The sequence below is a fragment of the Scyliorhinus canicula genome, chromosome 7, assembly GCF_902713615.1.
Source record: "Scyliorhinus canicula chromosome 7, sScyCan1.1, whole genome shotgun sequence".
Lineage (NCBI taxonomy): Eukaryota > Metazoa > Chordata > Chondrichthyes > Carcharhiniformes > Scyliorhinidae > Scyliorhinus > Scyliorhinus canicula.
Genome location: NC_052152.1, coordinates 62879843 through 62906683, shown reverse-complemented (window position 1 = coordinate 62906683; position 26841 = coordinate 62879843). Strand labels below are relative to the sequence as shown.

Sequence of the window (26841 nt, the reverse complement as noted above, 5' to 3'; positions counted from 1 at the left end):
TGCCACCTGGGTGCCAGCCTGGCACTGCCAAGGTGCCCAGGTGGCATTGCAGCTTGCAGAGTGCCAGGTTGGCACTGCCAAGGTGCCAAGCTGGTATATTTTGCATGAGGGATCGGGCTGGGAATACCCACAATGGGTGTTGGAGGGGTGCGGGGTAGGTCGGACATCGTTTCTGGAGCCTCGGATCGCTTCACTGAGGATTTCTGATGAGCGGAACTCCCCACTGTACAAAACCGGGCAATGTGTGGCCTCGGCCTGAGACGTGTCAAATCGCCAGGTGTTTCTTGGCACTCGCGGTGCCAGGAAACATGCAGCTAAATGCACTCGCTAGGGGACTTTGTTCCCTTTTGGGAGAATTGCTCCCAATGTTCTCAATATAAATGAATTCTATCTATTTATTTGTGTATTTCCTTCACACATTTACGCCTACTAAAAGTGATGTGCATTAATGCACAGGGACCCATTTTCCACAAAGAAAAGGGAATACATTCAAGCCTTGTGCCTTTTTTTGAATTACCCAGGAACTTGAAGAACGTATAGTTGCCCATGGCAACAACTCGGCCACAGTCAACGTGCCAACCAATCAGCACTATCTTGCATTTGTCCTGATGGTTGCAAGATGAAAAACATTATTTTAGTGTAAATGCAGACCAAATCAACAAAAAGTTCCTTCATTTAAATTAGCTGAGTGAATGAAACTGAGTTCCCAACCACCAGCTTTTACTTCAAAAGGATTTTACACGCTTTCTTTTCGTGAGGAATTGTGAAAGGTTCCTAACAATTGAAGTGGATTGGAAGCCAATATCCAAAACGGCGTAGTAACATTAAAATCAAATATAGAGTAACATGCTGCCAACTTTGCCAAATAAGGACATCAGCATTGATTTTGGGACTACCTCAAGAGGGTAATGTCACTTTGCTAGTAATATATATTAGCTGCAAAATAACTCCAGCTAGCAAGCTGCTGTGTTTGAAATTTAACGCATTAAAAGTACACTGTAGTGTCTTTAGGTTTTGAATGATAGGAAACTGTCATCTACAATCACGAACAGAGTCACTGAACAAAGCTTAATGTATCTGTGCACCAAGCTATTTTTTTCTACAAGTCAGCATAGTTTAACTGCGGCTCATTTCTACTGGTATTCTTAAAAAAAGACACTTTTATTCCCAGTACTGCATAATTCAGCCTGCGTCTCACTGACCTCAGCAGTAAGGGAGTTCCACATTTTAATCCTTCTATTTATACAATATCAATTAATTGTCTGCAGTCAAAAAATGTAAATTGAAACAATTGCCTAAAGTTCAATGGCGAGCTCTTTATGAATTAAGTGTAGGCTGCCTTTCAGATACATTAATATACATATCCTGGGCGGGATTCTTCCCTAATCGGCAGGGCGGGCCGTTCCGGCGCTGAGGAGTGGCGTGAACCACTCCGGCGTCGGGCCGCCCGGAAGGTGCGGAATCCTCCGCACCTTCAGGGGCTAGGCCGGCGGCAGTGGGGTTGGTGCCATGCCGAAGGGCCACCGGCCGGCGCGAGTGGGCGCATGCGCGGGAGCGCCAGCATGTGCATCCCAGCGCATGCGCGGGCTGGTTCTTTTCCACGCCGGCCATGGTAGACCGTTACACCGGCCGGCGCAGAGAGAAAGAGTGCCCCCACGGCACAGGCCCGCCCGCGGATTGGTGGGCCCCAAACGCGACCAGGCCACTGTGCCCACCCCGGGGCCAGATCCCCCCCCCCGCGGACCCCCCCCCCCCCCCCGAGGACTCCGCAGGCCGACGCAGAGCCATGTCCCGCCGGTAGGGACCTGGTGTAATATACGCCAGCGGGACCCACCGAAAACGGGCAGCCACTCGACCCATCGCGGGCCGGAGAATCACCAACGGCTCCCGAATGGCGTGGCGCGATTTCCGCTCCTGCCGAAAAACCGGCACCGGATAATCTGGCAGCCGGCAGCGGGGCAGGATTCACCCCCCCCCCCCCCCCCAGCGATTTTCAGGCCCGGCGGGGTGTCGGTGAATCCCGCCCAATGTCGCTTTAACCATCCATAAAGGCAATAATACATCTTTGATTTTATTTGAAATTTTTCAATATGCACAATTTTTCTCCTGCTCCTTTTCCTCAGGATTTCCAGAAAATAAAAGCTATTTCCTTAAAATAGACAAAGCATATGTGGGAGGTATTTATAACCTCTTCCCTACCTTTGTTCCTTAGTGTACTATCGAATTTTCAACATCATCCTCTGCATTGCAATAAATGGAGGGGACAGCATAACTATAGTTTACCCAACAGAAGATAAAAGTTTACAAGCCTGACAGATCCTGGTGACAGACTGTCTATTCTTTAGAAAATGAGACAAAGATATGGCCTCACATTTGTCTTTTACTGTACAAGCCTCCCTGCCAGTGTTGCATGGAGATTACAGATCCATTACTCATGTGTGTTTCTGTGTAAACTGAACAGATTCATATCTCCATTGGCTGTGTTCAAATTTCTGTATTTTTGTGCTTGGACTCCAGAAAGCCTTGTTGAAATTATAGGATAAAGTGAACGATGTTGTCAGAAATCCTGGAGCTGTGGTCATAGTGATTTGGTGTCCAATTGGAAACTAAAACATGTCAAATGAAGACCAATTCTCTCACAATGAGCCCAATTGTAAGCACATACCTATTTAAAATGATCGATTAGTGAGTGCATTAAACACCACCCAAAGGTGCACTTGTTTATGAAAACACATTAAACAATGTACAACTGGAGTAAGTTGTATTCATGGGGGAAATCCTTTATCTCTCTGCTGACCCACTTTCCAACATGGAATGAGATGGAAGAAGCTAAATAATAACAAAAACAAACTTATTGCCAACTTCTGACACCAGTCCCCAACAGGTGTGGGGTTTTTGAGTGGGGCTCAATTTAGGCAGTCAGCCTTCTGGCAGGAGCCACATTGCTCCATGCAGATCGGGGTTCTTTGATGTCATTAGGATCCTGATACCATTTTTATCATTGGTTCTACAGAGCAGAAAATAGTCAAATCCAGTACAACTTAAACTGGAAGGAAGACTGGTATTATTATTAATTTATTGATTTGGCAGTTATAAACTTTCAGAATTGCATAAATTACCATCCAGGTTCCTTTCACAAAGTCCACAGTACATATCGTTCCCGTTCCCAAACCCCCACTGAACTGTTAAGTCCTCCACTTTAGGCTCAGTGGTTGTCCCACCACATCTAAAGTCGCCGTCGTCCCAGATGACGAAAGGCTGCTTTCCCCTTTGAGGGGGAGAGCTGACTGGTGGTGATTTAACCTGAGGGTCACCATATGCAGGTAAGGGGCAAGGTTGAGAAGGCGGGACTTCATGAATAACCTCAGTCGGTACAGGGATTGAACCTGTGCTGTTGAGCTCACACTGCATCACCAATCAGCTGTCCAACCAACTGAGCTAAACTAGACAAGCACATCTATTGCCCTCCCAAAGCCTTGAGTTGGCTGCAAGTGCCTGAATCACGTGAGCAATATGCTAGCGATTCTTAAATGAGGTCCAAATGTCAAAATTGTCAGGCTGTGGAAAACACTAACTACACCCAACGTTTGATAGGCGTCAAAGACCAAATCTATCACTCCACACTTGGGTATAATGAGAATTACTCCCAACAGTAATAAGCTAAAATCAAAAGTGTATATTCCATTCCATTTATAATTATCTGTGAGAATTCTTTTTCATTTGAACGTGAAGTGGCACGGCCCAAAGTTAGAAAGGCATTACGCAAGAGAACCAGGATTGTAATATCTCCATAATTAATTCATCATAGTAGGACTTGCTTGTTCACGACTTGCATCATGCATAAGTACAATACAGATTAAAAACACAGAATAAAATACAAATATGTCTCGTAGGCCACATAGTGGACTATAATAGTTTATGGATGTCTTTAATACTCAGTCTTTTCAAAATTATATTATTTTCTACAAATTGAAAAACCTGGGCATGGAATTTCTCCTTTCAATAATTTTACCAAAATACTATTTTGTGCTCATGATAACCGGAGTTTTCACTCTTGATACCTTATCAAGTAGTTCACTCAGACTGACAAATTATTTTAATTAGTCCAGCTTGCCTGCCATTAGTTTCCAGATGCCACATGGGATTTTTTTAAATTGCATTGTTAATGTTCGGAAATAATGTTTCAAGATACAGCTAGTAAGGTTTACCATAACCATAAATGAAATATGTATAATATTAACACTGGGCTTTTTATATGTATGAAACGGGTAGCTTGGATGAAATTTGAGTAACGTCAGTAGCTTGATAATCAAAATGATTTCAAACATTGGAAAAGCATTGTTGGTTGATAGCCTGAAATATTCCACAATGTTAAAACTGCTCTTTTTAGTACAGAATAACTAGGGTATGTAGGATTAAATTGCAGGAGTAAACTTTAACATTTCAACATCTTCTTCACTGAACCAAAAACTATTCATCGGAGCAAGAAATGAAGTTGAAACTGTAACAGAAAAAGAAACCAGCATAAGAGAGCTCCAGTATGATATTTATAACTCCATTCGTGTTGTACTTTGCTTTGGGCCTGTTTTATATAATAGACGACAAAATGTTATCACGAGCCAAGGGACAGTTTGGATATTTCTGCCTTTTTAGTATTTCTTCAATAACTAAATCCGAGCGAAGCGACAAAGCTTACAATCGGTCTGCTTTTTATTCCTTGGAATTAGCAGAAATATCCTTCATTACCTGGCATGTTACAAACATTGTTTCCCCCCACAGATTTTCTATAGCAACAGCAACTCCTCTTAAGGATATGGCAGCCACCCTCATTAGAGGAGCTGCTAGTCCGTGCAGCAGAGCTTGCAGAAAAATTCTCAACAGGGAGGAATCTATTGCCATTATGCCACATAATCCCGATGGAAATCAAAAACAGCAAGATTTAACTGGATATTCTATAATATGTCACAAATAGGTAGAATCTGCTTGTTTTCCTTCCAGAGAGCTTGCATAGTATGTCCTTTCACTTTGAGCATTTGGTTTCATCTCAGTCCTGCAACAAGGATAGAGATCACCTCCCGCTCCGGGGTGATAAAGGACATGAGTCAAGAGTTTCACAGCACGGAAAGAGGCCCATCGCATCCCTGCCAACCTTCAAGTACCTAACTATTCTAATCCAATTTTCCAGCACTTGATCCGCCATTTCAATAATAATAATCTTTATTAGTGTCACAAGTAGGCTTACATTAACACTGCAATGAAGTTACTGTGAAAATCCACTAGTCCCCACACTCTGACGCCTGAATGATGGTTCAGGCTTTCTTTCAGATGTGCTTCTGATCTCCAGCCAGTTGTGCAGGACTGCCATTTGGAGAAGGTGAAGATGTCAGCAAGGGAGATATAGTGAAACACCGAATGAGGTGCCTTGTCGTCCTGGCAGAATGAAAATCCCGGTGGACCCCGGTTCAGTAATGAATCATTACTTGCATCATCTCCAATGTAAAACGATGTGGAAAACAATGTAACACCTTTATTCAAGAAAAGAGGGAGGTAGAAAGTAGGGAACTGTAGGCTAGTTAACCTAGCATCTGTCAGAGGGAAAGTGCTCAAATCCATTAGCAATGAGGTTATAGCAAAATGCACAGAAAGTCATGTTATGATCAGGCAGCGGGTCCACATTGCTTTGTGAAAGAAAAATCATGTTTAACTAATCTGTTAGTTTTTAATAAGTAGCATTTAGGTGGATAAAGTGGAACAGATATGTGGCTTTCCAAAAGGCATTTCAAAAGGCACCTCATCAAAGGTTACTATACAGTCAACGAGAACATGATGTAGAGGGTGACAGATTAAAATGGAGAAAGGATTAGTTAGCTAACAGGAGGCAGAGAGAAGGGATAAATTTGGTATTTTTCTGATTGGTAGGCTGTAACTAGTGGAATGCCACTGGGATCTGTGTGGTCCTCAACTATTTACAATCTGTATCAATGATATGGATGAAGGGACTAAATGAATGGAAGATAAATTTCCAATGACACCAAGATAGGTAAGAAAGTATGTTGTCAAGAGGAGGTAGAGGGTGCGATTCCCCGGTAAGATTTCTAAGTGTTGTAGCAAGCGGGAATTGCCGCGAGCTTCCCGGTAAGATTTCTAAGTGTTGTAGCAAGCGGGAATTGCCGCGAGCTCCCCGGTAAGATTTCTAAGTGTTGTAGCAAGCGGGAATTGCCGCGAGCTCCCTGGTAAGATTTCTAAGTGTTGTAGCAAGCGGGAATTGCCGCGAGCTTCCCGGTGCTCGGCCCAGGAGGACCAGCAAAGCTATTCAACGTTAATTGGTCCACTTCTCGCCGCAAATGAAGGCTTGCCAGCTGAATCGGCGGCACCACGCTCGCCAGCCCAGCCCCCCCCCCCCCCCCCCCCCCCCCCCCCACCGCTAACAACTTTGAGCAGCACTTAAGCTTTAAGCTGCACTTTCTCAGCCAACCCCAGCCGGCTCGCAACAATGTCGCTGAGGAGACCAGCCCCAAGATTCAGGGATGCTGATCTGGGGAGGTTGCTAGACACTGTGGAGGCCAGAAGGAATGTCCTGTTCCCCCAAGGGACCAGGAGCATCGACCACAAGGCAGGCAGTGTCGCCTGGGATGAGGAGCATTCAGGGACTGTGACCAGAAGGACTGGCCTCCAGTGCAGGAAGAAGGTCAATGACTTATACCAGGCAGCACAAGTGAGTAGACACCAATGCCCCCGACAGCACCCCCCACACCCCCCGAGACCTCTCCACCCCCATGGGAGCATCTACCCCCCTCCCCCTTCAACCTCCCCTACCCATCCTCCACACCCTCCCTATTCAATCACACCAAACTCTCCTTCACACACACCCCTCCCACCACTGTGAACCACATACGTGGCTAACGATGTTCTCTCTGTGTCTCCACAGGAAAAGCTCTCCCACAATCCATCGGTGAGCGCCCAGACTGGCGGTAGTGTGCCAGACATCAGGATCCTCACCACCTTCGAGGAGCAGGCCCTGGAGGTGGCCGGTATGGCTGAGGACAGAACGATCACCCACGCGGAGGCTGGCAGACACTGCAGAGGTGAGGAGCCACCTGGCCTTACCCCAGAGATATCTCAAATGTGAGTTCTTATTGCCTTACTGACTGACCCTTGCCTCCCACTGACCAAATGTCCTTTCTCCGCATGTCCTCCAGCCAATAGCGCCAGCACACCCTGGGTGGAACCCTCTCCGACTCACCTGGAGAGCTCCGAGGATGCCACCATAATAGTCGTGGCACAGCTGCCATCCCCACCTTTCACCAGTGCAGATGCACACACTTCACTGGGAAATGTTAGTGGTCAGGCTTCGGCGGCACAATCTGGTGAGCACCACACTGCTGATGATGCACGTCAGGTGGAGGCAGGAACCCCCAGGTGAAACAGCAGTCGGAGGTCTGCTGGATCCCAGGACCCAGCTGGGTTCCAGCCTGATGCTCAGCCTCTAGTACAGGGTCACCCGGAGCTGATGGAGATGATACAGAGCGGCCCGGACATTCAGAGGAAGATGTCAGCATCACTCCAGCAGATCCATAGTCGATTGGAGCAGTCTTTGAGGCTACGGGTGCTGGATATGTCGCCGACAATGCCGAGGCCAATACTGCTAGAGAGTGAGGGGGTTGGGGTTGGGGGAGAGGGAAGGACCATCGGGAAAGTGAGGAATTGTGAAACACAAGAAACACTTGTGTGCCCACCACTACGATGCCTCTGTCACCTTCTTCCACAGTGCAGGCCATTCCCCGAACCTTTGGCTCATCTCTCCAGAATCTCCCCCTGCCCGTGGCACCCACCCACCCTCCGGCCGTTGACATCCCCGGAGCTGTGTCCCATCCGCTGGGTGTTTGGATGTTGGCTGTTGCGCATGTGGTGTTGCCTCCCGCAGTTTTCAAGCACAGTGATCAGGCATTAAGGTTTGATTGGGATGCTAGGCAATGACTCCCACATGCTTCATTGCCCACCCACTCACCGGAATCCACTTGGATTGTGTGAAGTGCTCACTTAACCACGATTGCCAAATCCCTGATAGCGATAGCCTTCAGTCACACGGCCAAAGTCCTCGCAGTCGGTGGGGATTATGGATTATTGGGGCAGACAAGCAGCTCCAGGAATGGGTACACATGATCTAGTGGTTGGCGGGTGGTGCCGCAAATGGTTGCCCACCCTCCCATGGCAGCCCACCCCTGCGGAGGGTCCCCACCCCCAACCGAGCGTCCCCCACCCCCCCACCCCCGACCAAGCACTGGGGTGGCAAGCAAAAGCCCTTCCGCCAGGTTCACGTTTTTCAAAGGGAGTACTAATCAACGCCAGGATGACCACTTGCTGGGGAGGCCACTGAATAACGGGAGGCCGTTGGATATGAGGTGACTCTCGTTAATTGTACGGAAATGGGGCTAATGCAAGATCCCAATTTCGCCTACAGGAGTGGGCCAGTTGCATCGCAAATTGTTTGGCGCAGTTCTCGATTTTGGCCTCTCCCACTATGCACTGACCTAGTTTTGTTTGAGCGAGAGTGTAATGAGGCTGGAGAATCGTGCCCAGCGAGTCTACAAAGGGTTATACACAGGTTACATGAGTGGGCAAAAATTTGGCAGATGAAGTATAACATGGGTAAATGTGAACTTGTCAACTTTGGAAAACTTTAAAGGAACATCGTAAAGAAGGATAAGGAACTAGAGAATTGTAGATGTTTACAGAGGGCATTCCCAAGCTTAGGGCCTAGGCAGTAGGAGACATGATCATTGGCAGGGGTGATGAATGTAGGACTTTCCAATAGATTGTAGTATATGTAGTTAACCCTTAAAAGCCTGGGTTAATGTGTGTATGACTGATGCAGTGGTGTTTTTTAAAAATCGTGTTTGCAAGGCAGCTAGGCTTTTTAGGAGCCAGAGGTGTAATTAAAACACCGCAAAAGCTTGGGCTAATGGATTTTTGTTCGAATTCAGAGGGTTTCTGGGGAGTAGATAGTGGAGACATTCAGCTGGATTGTCCTTCGGTGGGATCCTCCTTCTCGCCCGCAGCGCACTCACCACCTGCGGATTTCCTGATGGCATGGGGGTGCCCACAATAGGAAACCCCATTGACCGGCTGCCAGGATGGAGAATCCCACCCAGTGTGTTTCAGCTTGATAAGGTGAGATAACTAATGGGAGGAGCTAGAGACCAGGCATTTTGCAGATAGGCAGGTAGTGCAGTTGATTCCTGGCACTTGGCACTTCTTGTTGAAGATTTTTGCCTTGTCTTTTGCACTGATGTGTCGGGCTCCCCCATCATTGTGGATGATGATATTGTAGAGGCTCCTTCTCCCCTTAGTTGTTGTTTAATTGACCACGACAATTCACAACTGAGTGTGGCAGGACTGCAGAGATTAGATCTGATCAGTTGGTTGTGGGGTAATTTAGCTTTCTCTATTGCATGCTGCTTCTGCAGTTAGACACACAAGTAGGCCTGAGTTGTAGCTTCACCAGGTTGGCATCTCATTATTAGGTATGGCTGGTGCTGATCCTGATATGCCTTCCTTTACTCTACATTGAACCAGTATGAATCCCCAGCTTGGTGGTAATGGTAGGGTGGAGGATATCCCAGGCTCATGAGATTACACATTGTGTCTGAGTACAATTCTGCTGCTGCTGATATAGCACTTCATGAATGCCAATCTTGAGTTGTTAGATCTATTCAAAATCTATCGCATTTAGCATGGTGGCAGTGCCAACAAAACTATGGAGGGTATCCTCAATGTGAAGACAGGATTTTGTCTCCACAAGGATTGCGGTGGTCACCTCCTACTCATTTTTTATGGACAGGTGCACATGTGAAAGGTAGATTGGTGATGACGAAGTGAAGTAGGTTTTCCCCTTACGATCCTGTTGCAGACCGTCACTGCAGTTATATAGTTTAGGACCCAGTTAGCTACCAAGCCACTCTTGGTGATGGACGTTGAAGTGCCCCACCCAGAGTACATTTTGTACCCTTGCCACCATTAGTGCTTCTTCCAATTGGTGTTAAACATGGAGGGGAATTGATTCATCAGCTGAGGGAGGGCGGTAGTTGGTAACCAGCAGGAGGTTTCCTTGCCCAAGTTAGCCCTGATGTCATGAATCTACATGAGGTCCGGAGACAATGTTGAAGACTCCCAGGTCTGTATACCACTGTGTCGCTGCTGCCACATGTAGGCCAGGCCAGGTAAGGACTGCAGATTTCCTTCCCTAAAGGGCATTAGTGAACAGATGGGTTTTTACAATAATCGATGAATAGTTGTCACCATTACACCGATTACCTTTTAATTCGAGATTGATTAATTGGTGGAAATTTGACTCATACCCAGAACAATAACCTAGGCCTCTAGATCACTAGCTCGGTGATATTATCATTATGCCACCTCCTTCCCATCAGCCCCGTTTTCCAGCATGGCGCGCCCCCGCCAGCAGTTGGATTCTCCGTTCCCACAGCCAGCCATTGGGGTTTCCCATTGTGGTACACCCCACACCGTCAGGAAACATGCGGGCATGGTTGTGCTGCCGGCGGGGTAAACAATCCTGCCGTCGGAGAATCCCGCAGAATGTCTTTCCCAATGTCGTCAGGAAAATGCACATAACTTTAGTTTATGTATTCTAGTAATGTACATTGTATTCCAGGAGCAGCAATCCCCCTGATAATGAGTCTAAGATATCGGTCTCATTAACAAGTTGATTGTCCTCATCGGCCAATTTACTAAGCAGCTCCGATAGATCCACTGAACTCTTATATTGTATATAGCTTGGGTTGGGCCTTACTGTGGTTTCTTTAAACTTACTTTATGTTTTCAGCACTGTTGTTTCAAATCTTGAGGGGACACACATTCATGACCAAAATCTACCAAGAATGTGCAATTGCAAAGCAAAAATGTGGAGTTGTTAATGTAATAGCAATGTAGACAAGGCTTTGAGCAGAATAACAAAGAAAATATCCTGCAAGATAGAAACAGGAAATGCTGGAAATACTCAGCATGTCTGGCAGCATCTGTGGAGAGAGAAACAGTTGCAGTTTCAGGTCAAGTGTTGTACTGATAAACTCACATTGCCTTCCTTCTTGGTACAGGGTGGAAAAATTCCCATTCGGTGGACTGCTCCTGAAGCTATTGCCTACAGGAAGTTCTCCTCAGCAAGTGATGTGTGGAGTTATGGGATTGTAATGTGGGAAGTGATGTCATATGGGGAAAGACCATACTGGGAGATGTCCAACCAAGACGTAAGTTCTTCATATGGATAATTCTGCCAGTCATGTCACAACATATTTTTATGTGTTTAATGATGTATGACATATTATTTGCAGCATTACATTCTGCATTTCAACCATTCATAGCAGTGAGATGAAGATAGAATTTCCGATCAGCTATGCCCACTCTGAAAACATGAGAAGATAAGGAATAGGAGCAGGAAAGGATCACGGACTGCTCCGCCATTCAGAACAATTATGGCTAAACATTGGCCTTAACTCTGCTTTACTCTCAATTCCTTGATTCCCTGAGAAACCAAAAATCTGTGCATTTCAGTCTTAAATATGCTCACCGATGGAGTGTCCACAACCCTCTTGATTCTGTAGACCTCGATGAAATTCTGCCACCCCCCCCCCCCCCCCCCCCCCACCGCCTCCACAGCCATCTCTGCTCTAAGGAAAACAGCCCCAGACTATCCTGCTTTTCTTCATAGCTGAAACATTCCTCTGCACCCTTTCCAGTGCAATCACATCCTTGCAATAGTGTGGCAGCCAGAACTGCACACAGTACTCTAGCTGTGGACTAGCAAGTACATTATACATACAGCTCGATCATAACTTCCCTACTCTTATATTCTTATGCCTCAGCTAATAAAAGCAAGTATTCCATATGTCTTCTGAACCACCTTTACTACCTATCCTGTTGCCTTCAAGGATCTTTGGACATGCACACCAAGGTCCGTCTCACCCTCTGTATTTCCTAGCACCCCACCATACCCCTTGATCCCTTTAGCCCCCAGAGCCATATCCTTCTTGAAATTACACAACATTTTGACCTCAATACTTTCTGTCGTAGCAAATTCCACAGGTTCACCACTCTCTGGGTGAAGAAATTGCTCCTCACCTCAGTCCTAAAAGGTTTATCCCTTACCCTCAAACTATGACCCCTAGTTCGAGACTCCCCCACAATCGGGGGCATTCATTCTGAACCGACCATGTCTAATCCTATTAGAATTTTATAAGTTTCTTTGAGTTTCCCCTCTCACTCTTCTAAACTCCAATGAATATAATCCTAACCAATTTAGTCTCTCCTCGTATGACAGTCCCGCCATCCCAGGAATTAGTCTGGTAAACCTAATAATTGCTACTCCGTTTACCAGCTGATGTTTTTACTGCACAATTTGCAATGAATTGTATTAACGTTAGCTCCTGTGACTTTATTTCAGTCTGCCCTAATCCACATTTTTTCCATGTACCCTTTTATATTATTTATTTTCAAATATTAATTCAACACATTTTAAAATGATGTAATAAAGTTTAATTCCGTGACTCTGTGCTTCTAGGCAGAAGCTGTGCTCAAATGAAACATGGTTCGAAGATCAGATTAAAATATTGTCACCCCAATTAGCCAACCTGGACCCCTCTAAGGCCTTTAGATGGGCACATGGGATTGTGGAATTATCTCTGTAGTGTCGACCTCAACATCAACCAATAGTAAAACACTTAAGATTTCAAATCATTTTAGTTTTTCTAGTGATAATACATGTCTTGCAAATTGCAACCTTGATGAGCTGCCAGCTGATCTGCCCAGCTGTTTAGGAAGAATTTTTGAACCTGCTGATGGGACCTCATGTTGAGTGATAAGAAAAATCCTGCAAAATCTCCAAAGAAAATGCAGATTAAACAGCTTTGCCATCTGTTTGCTGCTAAAACAAAGCACTAAAAACTGCACAATTGTTTTGGTGAAATGATCATGCTCAGGCCGCATTGCGCCGCCGCTAATCCCACTATGTCAGGAGAATAGCAGGAGAGCCCCAATACGGGATTCGGGCCAGGCGCCAGACAGTTTGCCATCCTACCGGCCTGCTCCAGCTGGTGTGATCAGGATCTCATCCAACCTGATCGTACCTCATTTGCATTCATTTTAACCTCATTACCGAGTGTCACCTCCCCATCCCCAAGCGGGATGTCACGTGGGTGTCATTCAGTACTGCTCTGCAAAGCGGGGATGAGGTGCCATAGACTCCGAGGAGGAGCAAGGAGGTGAGGAGTTATCTCCACTTCCCTCCCGGCAGCATAAGGACACAGTATGTCATAGAATTTACAGTGCAGAAGGAGGCCATTTGGCCCATCAAGTCTACACCGGCTCTTGGAAAGAGCACCCCACTTAAGCCCACCCTATCCCCGTAAACCAGTAACCCCACCTAACTTAAGGGCAATTTAGCATGGCCAATCCACCTAACCTGCACATCTTTGGACTGTGGGAGGAAACCGGAGCACCCGGAGGAAACCCACGCAGACTCCGCACGGACAGTGACCCAAGCCAGGAATTGACCCTGGGACCCTGGAGCTGTGAAGCAACTGTGCTAACCACAGTTATGTGTTGGGCAAGTGCTGTTGGCAGTCTTTCAAAGGGGGTGGGGGCTGGGGGACTGGAGGGGGTGTGGTGAACGTATTGCTACCACAATTATGTTGATGCCATTGTGGGCTCCGTCTGTGGCTCCAGCCCTCGGGGGTGGTATATAAATCTGTAGGCGGCACTCAGTACAGAGCAGTCGCAGGCAGGCACAGATCTAGCTTAATAAAACCACTATTCACTTCTACTAATCGTCTCGTGTGAATTGATGGTCGCATCAATTTAATAAGCTAAGATATTGCAATGGAAGCCACCCTCAAACCTGATCGACTGGAACTCGACCTACAGGCAGCTGAAGCCAAAGGAATCTTTTCACACTGGCTCCGCTGCTTGAGGCCTACCTCGCCGCCTCCTCCTCGCCCGCCATCAGCGAGGCACAGAAGCTGAGTCTCCTCCACGTTCGGGTGAGCCACAGAATCTTGGTACTAATCGAAGACGTGACCATGTACGCAGACGTGGTCGTGATCCTGAAAAGACATTACGTGAGGCCAGTGAACAAAGTGTTCACGCTGCATCTCCTCACCACTCATCATCAACGCCCCAGGGAATCGCTGGAGGAATATCTACGCGACCTGAGGGTACTCGTTCGAAACTGTAACTACAAGGACGTCACGACCTCGCAGCACATGAAACTCGCCATCCGGGACACCTATGTGGCTGGAGTCCAGTCCAACTATGTCAGACAGCATCTGCTTGAAATGGGCGCCCTTGACCTAAAAGAGACGGTAAAACTATCCACTTCATTAGAAGCCATGATGTGGAGATGCCGGCGTTGGACTGGGGTGAGCACAGTAAGAAGTCTTACAACACCAGGTTAGAGTCCAACAGGTTTGTTTCAAACACGAGCTTTCGGAGCACGGCCCGACACGTACGACCGACGGGGGCTGCCTTCTTCATTCACCTGAAGAAGGAGCCGTGCTCCGAAAGCTCGTGTTTGAAACAAACCTGTTGGACTCTAACCTGGTGTTGTAAGACTTCTTACTGCACTTCATTAGAGGTACCCTTCCAGAGCCTAAATGCTTTCCCCTCCGACCACGCGATTTCCTCGTGGGCGCAGGAGGTGCGATTATCACCCTACCCGAGGGTGTCCCAGGCCTGTGCCACGCAGCTGCCCGCCCAACCCGGGGGGCCGCCCTGCTATTTCTGCGGTCAGAACCAGCACCCCAGGCAGCGTTGCCCAGCTCGGACCCCGACCTGCATCGACTGCGGCAAGAAAGGACATTTTGCCAAAGTCTGCTTGGCCTGACCCAAAGATCCAAAATCGCAGGCCCGACTCAGACTCACAGGCCCGCAGACCCCGCTGCGTGCCTGCCGGTACCGCCCCCTTCTGATGCATCATCCATCTCGTGCTATCCGTGGGAGCTGCCATCTTTAACTCTAGCCGACACGTGCAACTCATGGGGGCAGCCATCTTGGCCGCCATCTTCAACGCCGCCCGATACGTGCGACCGACGGGGGCCGCTATCTTGGCCACCATCTTCAATGCCGCCCGACACGTACGACCGACGGGGGCTGCCTTCTTGGCCGCCATCTTGGGACCACCCCGCTACCACCCGCATCTTGGCACTGTCACTCTCGACCAGTCACAGCCCAAGCACCTGAAGAACTCCATGAAGACCGTCCGGGTCAATGGGCACGAAACGCCCTGTCTGTTCGACTCTGGGAGCATGGAGAGCTTCATCCATCCGGACACAGTAAGGCGCTGTTCCCTCGAGATTTTGCCCCATCCCAAACAATCCCCATCTCTTCCAGATCACATTCAGTGCAGATCCAGGGGTACTGTGTCGTGAACCTTGCGATACAGGGTGCCGAGTACGCCAATTTTACACTCTATGTCCTTCCCCCATCTCTGCGCTCCTCTCTTGTTAGGACTGGATTTCCAGTGCAACCTCAGAAGCCTGACCCTGAAGTTCGGCGGACCCCTACCCCCTCTCGTTGTATGTAGCCTCGCAAACCCTTAAGGTCGCCCCTCCCTCGCTCTTCGCGAACCTCACCTCCGACTGTAAACCCGTCACCACCAGGAGCAGGCGGTACAGTGCCCAGGACAGGACTTTTATCAAGTCGGAGGTCCAGCGTCCCTTGAGGGAGGGGATCATCGAGGCCAGTAATAGCCCCTGGAGAGCCCAACTGGTGGTCATCAGGACCAGGGAAAAGAACCGGATGGTTGTAGACTACAGCCAGACCATAAATCAATACACGCAACTCGATGCGTACCCCCTTCCCCGTATAGCGAACATGGTTAATCAGATTGCACACTATCAGGTTTTCTCCATGGTAGATCTGAAGTCCGCATAACACCAGCTTCCGATCCGCCTGGAAGTCGCCACAACACTGCCTTTGAGGCAGACGGCCACCTCTTCCACTTCCTCAAGGTCCCCTTCAGCGTCACCAATGGAGTCTCGGTCTTCCAAAGAACGATGGACCGAATGGTTGACCAGTACGGGCTGCGGGCCACGTTCTCGTACTTGGATAATGTCACCATCTGCAGCCATGATCAGCAGGACCACGACGCTAACGTTCAGTGGTTCCTCCAAACCGCCCAAGCCCTCAATCTCACCTTCAACAAGGAGAAATGCGTTTTCAGCACAACCCGACTAGCCACCCTCGGCTATGTCGTGGAAAACGGAGTCCTCGGACCCGACCCCGACCGCATGCAACTCCCCCTTCCCCACTTCATCAAGGCCTGCAACCTGCCCTACTCCATCAAGGAGGTCAGGGCTATGACCAGGGACTGCCAAGTCTGCGCGGCGTGCAAGCCGCACTTCTATCGGCCAGACAAGACTCACCTGGTGAAGGCATCCTGCCCCTTTGAGCGCCTCAACGATCAAAGTGCCCCACCCCTCCGCTGACCACAACATGTATTTTCTCAACATCGTTGACGAGTACTCCCATTTCCCCTTTGTCATCCCATGCCCCGACATGGCCGCGGCCACTGTTATTAAGGCCCTGCACAGCATCTTCACCTTGTTCGGTTTCCCCACTTACATCCACAGTGACCGGGGCTCCTCTTTTATGAGCGATGAGCTGCGTCAGTACCTGTTCAGTAAGGGCATTGCCTCGAGCAGGACGACCAGCTACAACCCCCGGGGAAACGGACAGGTGGAGAGGGAGAACCCGACGGTCTGGAAGGCCGTCCTTCTAGCCCTACTGTCTAGAAGTCTCCCGATTTCCCGCTGGCAGGAGGTCCTCCCCGACGTGCTCCACTCCATTCGGTTGCTCCTCTGCACAGCCACGAATGAGGCCCCTCACGACTGTCTATTTGTCTTCCCCAGAAAGTCCACCTCCAGGGTCTCGTTTCTGACCTGGCTGACAACACCGGGACCTATCCTCCTCTGGAAGCATGTGAGGAGCCATAAGTCCGACCCCCTGGTCGAGACGGTCCAGATCCTACATGCCAACCCTCGGTATGCCTACGTGGCGCACCACGACGGCCGACAAGATACAGTCTCCCTCTGGGATCTGGCACCTGCCGGTTCCCCAGCGACCATCACCTACGCCCCCCCCCCCCCCACACCGAACACAGCCCCCGCCCCTACATGGCCTACACATTCCCCCCCCCCCCCATCGCCGACCCACCGTGAGGAAGCTCCAGACGACACACTCCCGGAGTCAACGAGCCCAACACCTGTGCCCGCAGCGAAGCCGGAGCTGAGGCGATCACAGAGAACGATCAAGGTGCTGGACAGACTCGATCTGTGAACCCACTTCGCCCACGCAGGACTTCAATTTTTTAACAAGGGGTGAATGTGGTGAACGTATTGCTACTACAATTCACCACTGTGTTGTATTGTATTATGTTGATGTCCACCTGTGGCTCCGCCCCCTCGGGGAGGTATATAGATCTTCAGCCTGTAGGGGGCACTCTGCAGCCTGTAGGGGGCACTCAATACAGAGCAGTCGCAGGCAGGCACAGATCTAGCTTATTAAAACCCACTGTTCACTTCTACTAATCGCCTCGTGTGAATTGATGGTCACATCAGGGGAAAATGTCAGGGGTCACCCCTGGGCTAAGGGGATGGGGTGATTTGTGTATGTGCAGCATTAATGCCAGCTTTATTTCTTAAGAACACTCATAACATAGCAAACCACAGCTGCAGCCTGCCTGTCCTACAAAACTCTCACAGGACAGACATGTTGCATTACCCTCTTGAGGTTTCCCCCTTTGTACCAGCCTCTTCAATGTCCATTTCACTCCCCTTGAAGTTTCCTCTTTGTACTAGCCTGCTTAAAGCCCATGAAGTTTCCCCCTTTTTTTTGCTTGCTTAAAGTCCATTTCGCTCCCCATTGACTATTACAAGCCTCTAGCTTAATAGCTGAAGGTTATCTCAAAGGAGGGATTAGCCTTGTTAGTTGCTGGTCCATAAACTCTGAAGTGTCTCCTTCAAAGAGCAGGTGCCCTGTCTGAGCAAGATTCTTCTCGACTGGATGTAACCTTCAATGCCTGAACACCGTGGCTGCACTGTAGGTGCATTAGCACCATGGAGGCAGTTGGTAACACTCGTGTATTAAAGAGGAGGGATTTACCACTGAGGACCATCTTGAGGCCAATGGTTAACTGTCTTGATGAGCGGAAGAGAGCTGAGTACGATCTCTCCGATGTTGCTTTCAGTGGCCTGGTGTCTCGGAGCTCCTGGTATGGCCATATGTGAGTGCGCAGAGCAAAGGTTACCAGCACAAGTGGCTTGCTGGATAGAACTCAGGGAAAGAAGGCACGAAAGTCATGTTTAGGGCAGGGGAGTGTTGCAACATGGACGTCTTGCAGGCTTAAAGGCACAGGGCAAGCTGTGGCTCCCCAGGTGCATTTAGTGTGATGGCATTACAGAAAGGCCCCGTATCGACCGTGCACAGTTATATCTCCCTTTGATGACTCTGTTAGATCTTGTGCCCTCTCACACTCCAACCACCTGGCCATCATCATTATGTCTGACCACTCTCAACTGCATCACTCTCCAAGTCTGGGTTAGCAGAAGTCTCCCTCAAAGGCAAGGGCTGAGGGTCACAGTCCAGGCAACTTGCATCCTCTCCCAGGCCAATATCCCCAGTATCAAGGCACTGATCATGCTCAATCAGCTGCGATGGGTGGGCCACATTGCCTGCATGCCACACGCAAGACACCGATCGCAAGTTCTTTACTCTGAGTTCTACAATGACAAGCGATCACGAGGAGGACAGAGGAAAAGCTACAAGGACACTGAAATTCTTCCTGAATAAATGCAACATCCCCACTGACACGTGAGAATCTCATGCCTTAGGATGCACAAACTGGAGAAAAAGCATCCGGGAAGCTGCCGATCACCTTGAGCTTCGAATAGTGGAGCATGCAGAGGACAAGCATTAACAACAGAAGGAGAGCACAGAATCCAGAGTGTCCCACCCACCCACCTCATCAAGCACCAACTGCCAAATCTGTGGCAGAGTCTGCATATCCAGAATGGGACTTTTCAGCCACCGCAGAACCCCCCACCCACCCCCCCGGAGTGGACGCAAGTCATCCTCAATGCTGAGGGACTGCCCGAGTGAGAGGGTGGGGGGGGCAGATGCCCCTACTTGTCATTCGGTGTGGATGCAGGATTTGCATCGTGGGGGGGGGGGGGGGGGGGCCTTGCAATGGACATTGAGGGGCACCTCTGTTATGACTGACCCTCTTGACCCACCTCGGGGGACCACCACATCAGGGCCCACGTTTGGGAAAACCTGCACGAAAGTTCACCCAAAGGATTTCACGCTGTGGGGGTGGGAGCATAATGGGGCAGTGAATCGGCCTTCCAGCCCGTTAATCAAATGGACGGGTAGCATGCGGGGGACTGGAGCAATTCAATGGGATTGGCGCTGCCTGCCAAACCTGTTTTTTCTTCGACTACCCTTTCTCCACCCAATCGGGCATCCTGATACCGGCGTCAGACAATCCATCAATAATTCACCCATTGGTACACCTGAAAACTTGGTTCTGTGTTCCCAATTGAGAGGTTTGTCCCCCTTACTGTACAGGATTGGATGAAACAGAGAAAATTCAGTTGTGGAACTATTGAGACAAAGTTAGAACAAGTTTATCACAAAATCAGGGAGAGATTTACAGTCCAATGTGGGTCATATCCATTATGTATTAGTTCTTGGTGGTAGAGCACACTTCTCTTGCAGTCTGTTCTTCTTGCTTCTTATCTTCGACAGCCACTCCAGCGCATGAGACACAATCAACCAGTTTCTCTTCTGCTGGTTCTCAAATCCAGTCTGCGCAAAAACTGGCCACCATCCCAGATCAAAATAATGGGCGGGACAAGTTTTCTGCGATTGTTAGATGAGGGTCTGCAATTTGAGCTTCTTTTTAAAAAAAGAACACAGGTGCCTATTTGGCGCATTATAAAAAATTTAAGGATTAAAAAAACGTGTAATTTACTAATAAAGTCACTCGTGTTTACCCGTGATCCCAGTAAACGGTTCAATATAGTCTTTAATGTCATTTTCAGTGATTTAAAAATCAGGTTATTCATAACTAGACAGTATAATTAAAATTGCTTTTTTTTGTGATAACGTATTTGCAACTGTACCAGCAGCAGGTACCAATCTAAAATACATTAATGCAAGAGGTAAGAAAAACAATTCTGTTCCATTACACTGCCCAATTGTTCTGGTTCATTAAAATTTTACAATGGTGTTCATAAAAGTTAGTTTGGGTGGAAACCTGATTAATAACTTCACTTTAGATATTGCGAGCACAGTTTGCACCCAGTTTTTCCATTTGTGCCCAAAACAGAAATTCTACCCCAATCCCTTCGGGTGCAACATGAGAATCAGTTCTAAAGATCATGATCCTATATTTCCCCACTTAACGGTGACAACCACTCTGAAACCATTGAACATATATGACTTTGAAAACAAACTGACTTATGTTTTTCCCCCATAGTTCGTTAATATTAACTGGAAATGCAATAGAATTACAACTCTGAAGTAACATTCTCCTTCCTCCACACCCTGATGTTTAGGTTATTTTATCGATAGAGGAAGGTTATCGACTCCCTTCTCCAATGGGCTGCCCAGGCACTCTCCATCAGCTCATGCTCCATTGCTGGCAAAAGGAACGAAACCACAGACCAAAGTTCGCAGAAATTGTGAGCTTCTTGGACAAGGTGATCCGCAATCCCAGCAGCCTTCAGATCCTAGTGGAAGAGGTGCATGGGTGGGTACAGCTGAAAATACATTTTCTTTTACAAGTCTCAATATGTCATGGGTGAATGCACTATTTGGATTTTACAAGTGAAAATGTTGACACGATAAGTGTTGAATTACAAATTATTTTCATATTTCCACATGTTAAATCATAAATTATAAATTTGCCTAAAAATATTTTTGCAACTATAAAATATAAGAATATGAACATTTTCCTCAACAGCAATAAATATAATTATCTCTAAGTACTTAGTTGACTGATTATATGGCAAGACTTGACTACTGGTATTTATGATCAGATATATTTTATCCATCGGGAGGCATTTTCAACAAAGAAGAGTTATTTAGAATTTACATTTTTTTAAATTTAAATTACCAAATTCATTTTTTTTCCAATTAAGGGGCAATTTAGCGTGACCAATCCACCTACCCTGCACATTGTTGGGTCGTGGGGATGAGACCCTCACAGACACAGGGAGAATGCGCAAACTTCACACGGACAGTGACCCGGGACCGGGATTGACGCCAGGTCCTCGGCACAGAATTTATATTCTCAACTGAAGCGTTTTACTCTTTGGTTTTGGTAGACAAATCTTAAAGGCCTTCTTTATTCTTGAGTATATAGATTTTCTACTAATAGCACATATTGGTCCATTATATTCTGGGTATTCATTGTGTCTGACTTCAGGTATGTCTCATGTCATGTTATAAAAGATCTCTATTCTACCTTTTAATTTAACTGTAGCGTTTTTCAACACTGAAAGGAGATCATCTGGTTCATTGTATCTGCGCTGGCTCTTTGCTTGACTGATCTCACTGCTTCTCTGTCCTCCCATTGCCCTGTTATTTACTCTGAATCAAATAGTTATCCCATTTTCTCTTAAAAGGTGCAATTGTGACTACCTCAATTGTTTCTTGTGGCAAAGCTTTCCGTGCTTCATCAACCATGATCCTGCCTCAGGAAACAACTCACTCAGCTGGTGTTCCAAATCTCATCCACCTGGGATGATAGAAATGAGTAATATTGATTACTCGGTCACTGGGAAAGAATTTAGGATTTCCACTGTGATACTTTCTTCTTCCGAAAGCTTTGTTTTTGATCTGACGTATAAAAATCTGCCACAACCTGGTATCTTCACTATGTGTTTACAGGTCACTGCTTGGCTAACATTCTGGTGAGGGAGAACTCTGCGGATGAGGTGGGGGAGGTGACAGGGGAAAGCAAAGTTCCATGTAGAAACACTCAGTGTCGTGAATGTGGATTGGAATTTAAGAGTTACAATGCTTTCGTTATTAAAGTTTCATAAAGTATTTTAAAGCACTGATGGAAGTTAAGTACTGTATTGTATTTTTATTTGCTACTTCATTAGGTCCCATGCAAGTCCTCTGTTTCGACTTTCTTAACAGCAATCAGTTGCTCTGCAGGCAGCAGACCCCATATTCTCTCTTTCAGTAAGGTCCACAGCTGCACACTACTGCTTGCTCCGCTTTAGCTGAAGTCTGATACAGCACTTCCAGCTTTTACTACTCCAGACCATCCATGCCGCATTGTCCAGAAACCGCAACTTATCCAACATGTATCCTGATTCACACTAAATCCCTTGCCCTGTAACAACATTTCCCTTAGCACCTCAGTTACAAGTTCATACTCTTATCTTTAAATCGGTTCCACTAACTTTGTAACCTCCTCTAGTCCTGCATCGCCCCCAGCCTACCACTGCTCTGACTCCTGCCTCTTGTATATTCGTCACAAGATTGGGGGAAGAGTTCTCAGCCAACTTTATCCTATTGTCTGGAATTTCTTCCAAAATCAGTCTACCACTACTCCCCTTGCTTCAAAAACCTGCACTATACTCATCTCCTTAACCAAGCTTTTGGACACCCTCTGTATCTCTGCTCTGCTATTGTATGATCTTATTTCCTTATGTGTTATTATCTTGGGATTTATTTGGCTTTCAGAGCTCTATAGAGATAACTTTGCTCATAAAGTAACAGCTCGACTTCTCTATCATTGCGAAGAAATATTCTGTTTTCTACTAAATGTGGTTTAAATTACACCCCATCGTATTCCATTTTCCTCAGGAGCCCTGGAATTTAGAAGATTAAGGGTCAATTTGACCAAAGCTTTCAAGCTATTAAGTGTAACAGATAGGGTACATGGAGAGATACTGGGCGCGATTTAACATGCAAAAAACAGAGTCCATTTTGGATGTGTGTAGGGGGTCTTTCTTGGCGCCGACAGCACCGAGAATAACCCCACTATCGAACAGGACTCTGTTGTTTTTCTGGCCTTGCCAAGGAACGCCCGCCAAGGCTGAACTTACCTCATTTCCCGCACTGCTGAGCTAAGCTCGTCAGTGCAAGAAGAGATTGGGGTTGCAATTTTTAAATGCCAACCCATGATCTCTCAATCCTCTCCCCATGGACACCCAACTGTGGCCTCCAGACACCCCCACCTTCCCCAACTTATCTCTTTGGGGGTCTCAAGCCCACCTCATAAGGGCAGGGTACCCCTGGGCCTGATCCCTGGCACAGGCAACCTGGCACCTGGGAACCTTGTCACTGCCAGCCTGGCAGTGCCAACCAAGCACCCTGGCGGTGCCAAGGTGCCAGCCTGGCTGTGCCTGGGTGCCAGTCGGAGTGCCAGCGTTCCACCCTGCCCAGAACCTGATGATCTGAGGGCCACAATTTATGTGTGGACCAGTGCCATGGCGAAGTCTGCCAGGCGTGGATATTAGTTCCCGTGCCTCGGAGGAATCAGGTGCAGACATATTTAAATGAACCTAATGGCTCATTTAAATATGTTAATCTGGATCTCACCCAGGGAGGGTAAAATCCAGATTGCGACGTTTCACAAGAACTTGTTAGATCTGACGAGGCATTCCGGGCATCGCAAATCTCGTGAGAGGCACCTTGCAAGATTTAACGGCCTCATTGCGTCACTGAGTAAGGTGTGACAAGGTCATTCTGCTTGACGGTTCATGTTGGGGTGGAGTGATGGATGTTATTATCAAAGATTAGAGCCAGACCATGCAGGAGTGAAATTAGGACAAACTTCTTCTTGAAAAGGGTGTTAGAAGTTTGGAATTCTCTACCATAAATGAACAAATGTTCTAGCCTCAATTGCAATTTTAAAAATCTGAGATTGATTGACTTTGTTTGCCATGTTTATTAAGCGATGTGGAGTTAGGTCACCTTGTCAGCCATAATCTCATCGATGGCAGAACAGCTTTGAGGCACTGGATGTTTTCCTCCAGTTCCTGACGTCCTATGTTATATTTATTAATGAGGTTGTGGGCTAAATTCTCTGCCTTCCGACCCTGGCAGCTAGAATTTCAATAGGGCGGAGAATAGTGCGCAATGGAAAAATCGTGATTTGCACTCGGCACCTAATCCGATGCTGTGCTCTGGTTCCCGCTGGCGGTGTCAGTGTAGTTTGCACCCCGTGTCGACGGGCCCATGCCGCTGGCGGTGTCAGTGTAGTTTGCACCGCGTGTCGGCGGGCCCATGCCGATGCCGCTGGCGGTGTCAGTGTAGTTTGCACCGCGTGTCGGCGGGCCCATGCCGATGCCGCTGGCGGTGTCAGTGTAGTTTGCACCAAGTGTCGGCGGGCCCATGCCGATGCCGCTGGCGGTGTCAGTGTAGTTTACACGCGTGTCGGCGGGCCGATGCCGATGCCACTGGCGGTGCCATGCCGATACCGCTGGCAGTGCCATGCTGATACCGCTGGCGGTGCCATGCCGATGCCGCTGGCGTGTCAGTGTAGTTTGCACCGCGTGTCAGCGGGCCCATGCAAAACCGTCATTTACATGGATTGAAATCTCATAAACTGGTTGCGCACAAGTATGCTTCACCCCTCTGTGATGCTCCACCCCTCTCAGGCGGGAGTCAATTGGTGCAAATATTACAAAAGGGGCCATGACTAATGAGGGAGAGCGAGAGGGTAAAAGAACTTTCAAAATCTATCAAAACATGCCATACTAACTGGGGGCTGGCTGCCTGGGCCGGGATGAATTGCGGGGAACAACTTGGTGCCAGGTCCGAGCATTCAGGGTGTTATCTTCGGGATCAAGGTGACCTGGCTCAGACAGCCATTGCTGCTGTATATGACTTAAAAGCACCCCTCTCGCGCTACTTTACGGTTCCTGGCTGTTCACACTGCTGAGTGCTCATTGTGTCCGGCAAATGGTCAGAGAGCCTCTGGTGATGTGGGAACCCACCCAGGAAACCCTCATACTCCAGCAGTATCATCAGTGGGGTGGGCATGGCCATGCTCAATCACTGGCCCACCAGGTGTTGGCACTCCTCATTACACTCTTCAGAAGCACAGAGGAAGCAGGGGATTAGCAGAACCAAAGGACACCGCATCATGGCCTATGGAACCCTCCCTAGCACACAGCCCCTCTCAGAGCAGAGGCCTCACCAGTCTTCTCTTGGTGAGGCTGGTAGCACTGACTGCCTCTGCCGCTTCCTCCAGGATCTGTTTAGGAGGGCGGGCTTGAGCCTGCGGTCCACCCTGAGGAAGAGAGGGTGTCCCTTCTCTCTTCATTGGCATTGAGCAGTGGGTCCATCTCAGACTCCCAAAATCAGGGTCCTCTCTGAGCCATCTTCATGTCTAGAATGAGTGTGTGGTGAGTGGAGCACTTATAAGCATGTTAGGCTCTTCAACATGAATTTCAACCCCAGTGGTTATGTCGGCTGTGGGGATGGGAATCGCTTCCAAATCACGCTGGCAGAGTGCTGGTCCATTTGGATGTCCTGAATTTTGGAACACATAGCGCCCCAACGGGAACGCAAATTGTTCGCTATTCAGTTCCGGTGGGAACACTTGGCCTCCCAAATGGAGAATCCAGCCTTGTGTTTCAGTTCAGTTTGTTTTTTGCCCATATTGTATCAATCTGATTCAATTTCTAAAATTTAATTTTGTCCATTCCGTAAAGAACTCAGGCACTGAAAAATAGTGCTGCAAAGTTTAACCAACCCAGAATATTAAATAAATACAGACAGAAATAACATTGAGCCAGTTTGTTTATATAAAACTGATAAAAGTTGTTTCATTTGAGTCTGATAAATTACTGTGGGCAATTTTACCTGTATGTCATTATTTGTAGATTTATCAATGCTGCTGGGCACAGCTTCATTTGTTTCAAATGCGCATTCCAACACAGGGCGATGGAAGTTATGCACAAAACAAATTAAATCTGTACACTTAAGATTTTTAGCGCAAAGTTTAAGACAGAATGTTGTTTCAATTTTTCTTTGCTCACTCCCCTTTCTGGAAGATTTGTTGGCATACAGAGCTCTTCAATTGGAAACAGCAGTGACTCCTCTTCACTGCCTGTCAATGCTGTTGTGTAAGTGTTGGATGGTGGGCTAGCTGTCATCATTCATCCCTCAGATGGAGTGCCCGGCAACAACAGAACAGTATGCGGTAATGAGACAAGTGCTAATGAAGCTCATTCTTAACAGTTTCAGCCTAAGCTTGTTCAAAAGAAAGCTTTTAGATTTGACCCGATTGGGTGCCAGATATTCCAATACCTATGATTTTGAGTCACCCTGCTGATTTTAATGTGTTTATTCCTTGCAGGCAGAACCTCCGCAAATTGTTTGTGGTGAAAGCCTCAAGGCTGAGTGTACCTCTCCAAAGTTCTGTCTGATATTCGCAGCCGTAAACCGGATAACCATGTTGCATCATCATCTAATAAGTAGTTCCGTTCATTTGCTTTCCTGGAAATAAGAAGTTAGAAAAATTAAAAATCAAATCCAGAAAGAAGAAAGAGTGGGAGACAGGAAATTATTTATAAGTTTCAGAGATTTAAAGCGGCCAAATATCGTTACATTTACTTAAAATTGTGCTCTCAGTGTATATTTATAACCTTGATGCCAAAGTAGTAAGTTTCTCCCTGTGGTTAAATGGATCAGTTCATTCCCAGTTATGAGAAGCTAGAAATTAAGGATGAGCAGGGAAGCTTCAGGATCCATGTCGAGAAATCACTATTGAACAGGTGGAAAAGAATCATTTAAAAGGTT

At 47.5% G+C, this 26841-nt stretch overlaps 1 protein-coding gene across 1 annotated transcript in view; it reads left to right on the top strand.

Moving 5' to 3' along the window:
• Positions 1–26841, top strand: part of LOC119969034 (ephrin type-A receptor 6-like) — a 956636-nt gene that overhangs the window by 913974 nt on the left and 15821 nt on the right. Inside the window, 2 exon segments of the mRNA XM_038802175.1 lie at positions 11115–11264; positions 20628–20821. Of these exon segments, the coding sequence (XP_038658103.1) occupies positions 11115–11264; positions 20628–20821 (344 nt within the window).